The sequence below is a fragment of the Sapajus apella genome, unplaced genomic scaffold (assembly GCF_009761245.1).
Source record: "Sapajus apella isolate SASKATOON/1434 unplaced genomic scaffold, GSC_monkey_1.0 scaffold36, whole genome shotgun sequence".
Lineage (NCBI taxonomy): Eukaryota > Metazoa > Chordata > Mammalia > Primates > Cebidae > Sapajus > Sapajus apella.
Window position 1 is genome coordinate 22,606,330 of NW_022436976.1, and position 8,150 is coordinate 22,614,479.

Consider the following 8,150-nt stretch of genomic DNA (forward strand, 5'->3'; position numbering starts at 1 on the left):
AAATAAATAAATAAATAAATAAATAAATAAAAAGAAAAAAGAAAAACAATTCTAAATCACCTAGTAATATAGATACAAAATATACACACAGAAGTTGACAAAACTACAAAGAGAAACTATACCTCTCTTAATAACTGCTAGATCAATTGGTAAAAAATCAGTAATTATATAAAAAACAATTGAATCAAAACAATGATATTGAGTTATTGAATATATGCAGAATATTAAACTAAAGACTACACATTCTTTTCAAGAAAACACAGAACATTTACAAAAACTGATCACATACTAGGTCAAGTCTCAACACTTCAAAGAATTAGCACTACACAAAAATTCTCTTTCTACCATCTTTTTAAAAATATCAAAAAGATAGTTTTTAAAGCCTATATTTAAAAAATTTTAAAGCCGGGCACGGTGGCTCAAGCCTGTAATCCCAGCACTTTGGGAGGCCGAGGCGGGTGGATCACAAGGTCAAGAGATCGAGACCATCCTGGTCAACATGGTGAAACCCCGTCTCTACTAAAAATACAAAACATTAGCTGGGCATGGTGGCGCGTGCCTGTAATCCCAGCTACTCAGGAGGCTGAGGCAGGAGAATTGCCTGAACCCAGGGGGTGGAGGTTGCGGTGAGCCGAGATCGCGCCATTGCACTCCAGCCTGGGTAACAAGAGTGAAACTCCATCTCAAAAAAAAAAAAAAAAAAATTTAAAAATACTTCTAAATAACTCATGAGTCAAAGCAGAAATCACATTAGAAATTAGAAAATATTACTTATGGGATAGTGCTTTAAACAAAATGTATAGCTTAAATGATAGTATTAGAAAAGAACAGAGTAAAACTTAAGAGCTAAAGCATCCAATTTAGCAAATTTTTTTTGAAAAACAACCCCAAATATATCATTGAGACTATGGGCAAGGCATCAAATTAGTTCTTTGAAAAATATGGCCACGTCCCACAATAATGACATCTCAGTCAAAAACATACTGTATAAGCAATGATGGTCCCATAAGATAATCATACTGTATTTTAACTGCACTTTATCTATGTTTAAATATGTTTAAATACACAAATACTTACCATGTGCTACAACTACCTACAGTATTCAGTACAGTAACATCCTGTATAGGTTTGTAGCCTAGGAGCAATAGGCTATAATGTATAGCCTGGGTGTAGTAGGCGGTACCATCTGAGTTGGCGTGAGTCGCTCTATATGGCTGAACAATGACCAAACTGCCTAATGATGCATTTCTCAGAATGAATCCCCATCAATAAACAATGTATGACTGTACTAATAAAATTAATAAACTCCTAATAAGACTGACTTTTTAAAAAATAATGAAACATCAGCTATATAAGAAATGAAGAATGAACTATAATCATTGATACAGCAGAAATGTAAAGGTAAGAAAACATTATAAATAACCTTAAGCCAATATATTTTAAAACTTAGGTGAAATGGAAAAATGTCTAAAAAAATATAAATTACAAAAATTATTCAAGAAGAAAGAGGGAGCCTAAATGGTCCTATAACGAATAAAGAAATTAAATCACTAAACATTTTCCCTATGAAGAAAATTCCAGGCCCAAATAGTTTTACTATCAAGTTCTACCATGCATCTAAGGAATAAACAATTCCAATCTTACATACTATTCCAGATTTTACAAAGAGAGAGAATACTCCCTAATTCATTTTATGAGGCTAGCTAGCATAACCTTGATATCAAACCTGACAAACTCATTTTAAGGAAGTAAAAGAAATGAAGTATTTGCCTATACCACACGATATTTTTTTTTTAACGGAGTTTCGCTCTGTCACCCAGGCTGAAGTGCAGTGGTGCCATCTCTGACTCACTGCAACCTCCACCTCCTGGGTTCAAGCAGTCCTACCACCTCAGAGGCCTGAGTAGCTAGGATTACAGGCAGATGTCACCATGCCTGGCTAATTTTTCTTTTTGTAAAGGGAGTTTCACCATGTAGGCCAGGCTGGTCTGGAACTCATGAACCTCAAGTGATCTGCCCGCCTCAGCCTCCCAAAGTGCTAGAATTACAGGCATGAGCCACCATGTCCAGCCTACATTTTCATGTAGTATATATTTGCACATCCACCCTATCCACTAGACTGTGAACTCTTCTAGGGAAGACATCATTTATTATTCTTGTCACCCTAAAGACTTAATCACCAGCAAGACCTATTTTTCCCACATAGCAGACATTTTAGGGTTAAATGATCTGATGTGAGGATCAAATGAGAGGAGTTATGAACTATAAATGTGTTGGTTATATTTCTACACTATTAAAAACGAAAACACAATTTATACATGTTATTTTAATCCTCACAAGAACTTCCCCCCCCTTTTTTTTTTTAATCTCAATCCTCACAAGAACCTTTTTTTTTTTTTTTTTGTGACAGTCTTGCTCTGTTGCCCAGGCTACAGTGCAGTGGCATGATCTTGGCTCACTGCAATCTCTGTCTTCCAGGTCCAAGCAATTCATGTGCCTCATCCTCTATAATAGCTGGGACTATGGGCATCTGCCACCACACCCAGCTAATTTTTGTATTTTTAGTAGAGACAGAGTTTCACCATGTTGGCCAGGCTGGTCTCAAACTCCTGACCTCATGTGATCAGCCCACCTCAGCCTCCCAAAGTGCTGGGATTACAGGCGTGAGCCACTGCCCAGCCAAGAACCCTCTTAAAGTATGTATTAATACCCCACTTGATAGAAGAGCCTCAGGGAGATTAAATAACTTCCCAAGATCAGGCAGCTAACAGGTGAAAGAGCTAAGATTTGAGCCCAAGTCAACGGCTACATTTAAGTGATTTTACTTTCTCAGTATTCCCCAAATTCATTTCTCCATCTTTTAACTGCCTAGTTCAGGGACTCTTCTTTCTCAGAACCCATAGAGCAGAGTCATAAAAGCACTGATTTTGGAATTAAATACAACTATATTTGAAACCCAGTTGTTATTTATGGGTTGTCTTATTTCCCATTTGTGAATCAAAGATATTACCTGCCTTCAGTGGTTGTGGTAAGTACTAAAGAAAATGCTCGGCCTATAATTCCAGCACTTTGGGAGGCCAAGACTGGCGGATCCCGAGGTCAGGAGATCAAGACCATCCTGGCCAACATGGTAAAACCCCATTTCTCCTAAAAATACAAAAATTATCTTGGCGTGGTGGTGCATGCCTGTAATCCCAGCTACTCAGGAGGAGGAGGCAGGAGAATCCTTTGAACCAGGGAGTCAGAGGTTGCAGTAAGTCAAGATGGCACCACTGCATTCCAGCCTGGCGACAGAGTAAGACTCTGTCTCAAAAAAATAAAAATAAAATATTCATACTTGCCAGACGAGATGGCTCACACATGTAATCCCAGCACTTTGGGAGGCTGAAGTGGGCAGATCACAAGGTCAGGAGTTTGAGACCAGCCTGGCTAACATGGTGAAACTCTGTCTCTACTAAAAATACAAAAATTAGCCAGCCGTGGTGGCAGGCACCTGTAATCCCAGTTAATTGGGAGGCTGAGGCAGGAGAATCACTTGAACCCAGAAGGCGGAGGTTGCAGTGAGCCATGATCGCGCCACTGCACTCCAACCTGGGTGAAAGAGCAAAACTTCGTCTCAAAAAAAAAAAAAAAAAAAAAAAAAGAAAAAGAAAATACTCATACTCAAAATATGGTCGTTCTTACAAGTCCTTTCTGTAAATCCTTTAAATTCATGCCAAAGAGAAACTATAAGCCAAAGTATTTGAAAACATCAGGTGCAGTGGCTCATGTCTGTAATCCCAGCACCTTTGGGAGGCTGAAGTGGGAGGTTTGCTTGAGCCCAGGAGTTCAAGACCAGCCTAAGCAACATAGTGAGACCTCATCTTTACTAAAATAAAAATAAAAAAATTGTGAGGCATGGTGATACATGCCTGTGGTCCCAGCCGCTCAGGAGGCTGATGCAGGAGGATTGCTTGAGCCCAAGACTGCAGTGAGCCGAGATCATGCCACTGCACTATAGCCTGGGCAACAGGGGAAGACCCTGTCTCAAAAAAAAAAAAACGATATTCAAAAATAGGCCAAGTATGATGGCTCACGCCTATAATCTCAGCACTTTTGGAGGCTGAGGCAGGTGGATCACGAGGTCAGGAGTTCGAGACCAGCCTGGCCAACATGGTGAAACCCTATCTCTACTCAAATACAAAAAATGAGCTGGGCGTGGTGGTGCATGCCTATAGTTCCAGCTACTTGGGAGGCTAAGGCAGGGGAATCACTTGAACCCAGGAGGCAGCAGCTGCAGTGAGCTGAGATCACCCCACTGCACTCCAGCCTGGCAACAGAGCGAGACTCTGTCTCAAAAAAAATTTTTTAATTAAAAATAAATAAAAATTAAAATAGCCCAAAAAAGTGTGTGTTTTTTGTATTTGTTTTTTTGAGGCAGAGTCTTGCTCTGTTGCCCTGGCTGGAGTGCTGTGGCATGATCTTGGCTTACCGCAACCTCCATCTCCCAGGCTTAAGCAATTCTCGTGCCTCGGCCTCCCTAGTAGCTGGGATTACAGGTGTGTGCCAACACACACACCTAATTTTTGTACGTTTAGTAGAGACAGGCTTTTGCCATGTTGCTCAGGCTGTACTCCTAAGCTCAGCCAATCCACCCACCTTGGCCTTCCTCAAAAACAATATTTTAAGAGAAAAGAAAAACTATAGGCTGGTTAAAATATTGGCTGGGCATGGTGGCTTACGCCTGTAATCCCAGCACTTTGGGAGGCTGTGGCAGGCAGATCATTTGAGTTCAGGAGTTCAAGACCAGCCTGGGCAACATGGTGAAACCCTGTATCTACAAAAAAATACAAAAATTAGCCAGGCGTCATTGTATATACTAGTAATCCCAGCTACTCGGAAGGCTGAGGCAGCAGAATCGCTGAGTCCAGAAGTCAGAGGTTGCAATGAGCCAACATCGTGCCATTGCACTTCAGCCTGGACCACAAGAGTGAAACCCTGTCTTCAAAAAAAAAGAGAGAGACTTACAAAACATATAAAGGCGTGTGTGTGTGTGTGTGTGTGTGTGTGTGTGTGTGTGTGTGTAAGCTACGGGCTGGTCACAGTGGCTCATGTCTGCAATCCCAACACTTTGGGAGGCTCAGGCAGGCGGATCACAAGTTTGGGAGTTCAAGACCAGCCTGACCAATATGGTAAAACCTTGTCTCTACTAAAAATACAAAAATTAGCCAGGCGTGGTAGTGCTCACCTGTAATCTCATGCTACTCAGGTGGCTGAGGCAGGAGAACTGCTTGAACCCGGGAGGTGGAGGTTGCAGTGAGCCGAGATCATGCCACTTCACTCAAGCGTGGGCAACAGAGCAGAGTGAGAGTGCGTCTCAAAAAAGGAAAAAAAAAGAGCTACAATATACACAGACACATACACATTTACTCTCTACATACACACTATATACACAGACACATATACATAAATATCCATATATATACATTTACTATATACAAACACACACATATATAGATATGCATAAAATACCTACATATGTGTGTCTGTGTATATACACATTTACTATACACACAGACACACACATATATATAATTACATGTAAATATCCAAATATATATCTGTGTATATAATAAATGTGTACTAGCCAGGCATTGCACAAAGTAAATATGTGTCTATGTATATATATGTGTCTGTGTATATCATCACTCTTTTTTTTTTTTTCGAGACGGAGTTTCGCTCTTGTTACCCAGGCTGGAGTGCAATGGCGCGATCTTGGCTCACCGCAACCTCCGCCTCCTGGGTTCAGGCAATTCTCCTGCCTCAGCCTCCTGAGTAGCTGGGATTACAAGCACGTGCCACCATGCCCAGCTAATGTTTTGTATTTTTAGTAGAGACGGGGTTTCACCATGTTGACCAGGATGGTCTCGATCTCTTGACCTCGTGATCCACCCGCCTCGGCCTCCCAAAGTGCTGGGATTACAGGCTTGAGCCACCGCGCCCGGCCCATCATCACTCTTATAACTATTATTATTGTCTCATTTTTCTCTTTACCTATCTCTTTTTCCTGTGACCCTTTTTCACTACCATAAAAGTTATTTTTCTACAACCAAATAATTTGCCCACCTAACTATATAAACTACTATCTAGTCACTCTCTCCTTATCCTTTTTGTTACTTCCTTTTATGCTACTCAAATACTGAATACCTATAATAACCATGCTCTGTGACACCATGTCTGCTGCACAAGTTCCTGTACCTCATAATGCCTTCTCCATTTCATTTGCCTAGAAAATTCTGACTCATCCTTCAAACCTTGAATTCAAACATCTTTCCTGAAGTTTTCCCTAATGCATCCTGATCATTCACTTCTCTATCACCTCTGTACCTCACACATACTTCTACATTATAATTATCACCTTGTGTTGTGACCACATAACTATTAAAATGTGGGTCCTCTGAGTACTGGATATTCGCCTTGTATTTTCAGAAATTAGCACAGTGCCTGGAACATGAAACGCGCTAAATAGGTACCTGCAGAGTTAAATTAAAGCCAATCCAACAGTCTCCAGAACCATACTCCATCAATTCCCCCTCCCTCACTCCCAATCTTATTCTTGTCTCCTGATTACTTCCCTTTAATCTAGTAATGTGCTTCTCTGCCCTAAACAGACTCTGCCCCTCCCTTGAAGTGCTAGCTCATTTTCCTATTCAATGTTTAACACAGAATCATTTCTCAATTTGTCATCTTACCTGTTAGAACACATTTTTGCTTTTTCACATCACAAAGTGCATGCTTCTATTTAGCTCTTATACATATTTTTTCTACCAGAATTAGACATTTAAATGTATTTTCTCAACCTATCAAAAAGGCCTGAAATTCTTCTCTGTCCTGGTCAGAAAACAGCAAACTTTTCCCCAAACACCTATTCAAAGGAAAATTTCCTTTTCTTTTAAACAATAAAAATGTATTACCTGAATAAGAATTAAGAGAGACTGTCCACCGTACTGTTAGTCCTATTAAAACCACTATTGTCATCAAGTACCATTTCTCCATAGTTCTTCAAATTTAGGGAAGGGAAGAAAACACAGCACCAGTGCCAGGGTACTTTTAAAATGTGGTCAGTCACTTCTTTTCTTGTTCAGAGAAATGTTATCACTTCTTCAAATGTTATTGATTCTTCGCAATTAGAAGTTTGAGAGGATTTTAATGATGCTTGGTTGCCAAATAGTCAAAAATTGATTATGTCTGTGTAGAAGTAGCCTAAGGGGAAAAAAGATACCAAGATTTAGCTGAGCGCAGTACCTACAACAATGAACCCAGTAAACCAAGTAGATGGATAGAGAATTCCGGGGCAGGGGGAGTAGGAAGGAATGTGAAGGAAAGGTGGTATTTTAAGTTCCTTACTCCCTAGTCCTTTAGTTGGGACTATACATCAAAAGTTGGATCTCCCTATTACGTGGGACTCAATACGTCTAAAGCTATAGTAAAGATTTACTCTCACAAGGGAATATTTCTGAGAAAAGAAAAACAACAGATATGTAGATAATGACACAGTCAATTCTATTTAGAACATGTTCACTAACAGGTAAATATAAAACCACAACTGTGGACAAAGGGGTAATTTATCTTTGGTACAGCAAGAAGGAAGAATTTTGTCTTTGTATTTAGTTTGGGAAAGTCTGCCAATAAATAATTTCTCTAGTTTGGTTTTTACTTTTCTTCCAAAATATACTTGGATTAACCACACCAACTTTCCATCATAGAGAAATGAGCCTTTGTAAAATAACCCCAAATCGTGAGAAAAAATACAAAAGCAGTAAAATTCAATTAACCACTTACTTTTTTTTTTTTTTTTTTACAGTTTTCCTTAGTTTGGGGTTTTAAAGTAAGAAACAAATTGATGCTGGGTACAGTGGCTCATGCCTGTAATCCCAGCACTTTGGAAGGCCAAGGCGGGTAGATCAACTGAGGTCAGCGGTTCCGGACCAGCCGGACCAACATAGTGAAGCCACATCTCTATTAAAACTACAAAATTCGGCCAGGCGCGGTGGCTCACGCCTGTAATCCCAGCACTTTGGGAGGCCGAGGCGGGTGGATCACGAGGTCAAGAGATCGAGATCATCCTGGTCAACATGGTGAAACCCCGTCTCTACTAAAAATACAAAAAA

At 40.0% G+C, this 8,150-nt stretch overlaps 1 protein-coding gene across 5 annotated transcripts in view; it reads right to left on the bottom strand.

The window, feature by feature from the left end:
* Positions 1-8,150, bottom strand: part of ALG6 (ALG6 alpha-1,3-glucosyltransferase) — a 73,818-nt gene that overhangs the window by 62,612 nt on the left and 3,056 nt on the right. For 3 of the 5 annotated variants that reach the window (XM_032296762.1, XM_032296765.1, XM_032296761.1), the window contains one exon: positions 6,954-7,242. In XM_032296762.1, the coding sequence (XP_032152653.1) occupies positions 6,954-7,035 (82 nt within the window). In that variant the 5' untranslated portion in view covers positions 7,036-7,242. The remainder of the gene's footprint in view (positions 1-6,953; positions 7,243-8,150) is intronic. The other 2 variants (XM_032296764.1, XM_032296763.1) reach the window with 1 other exon arrangement.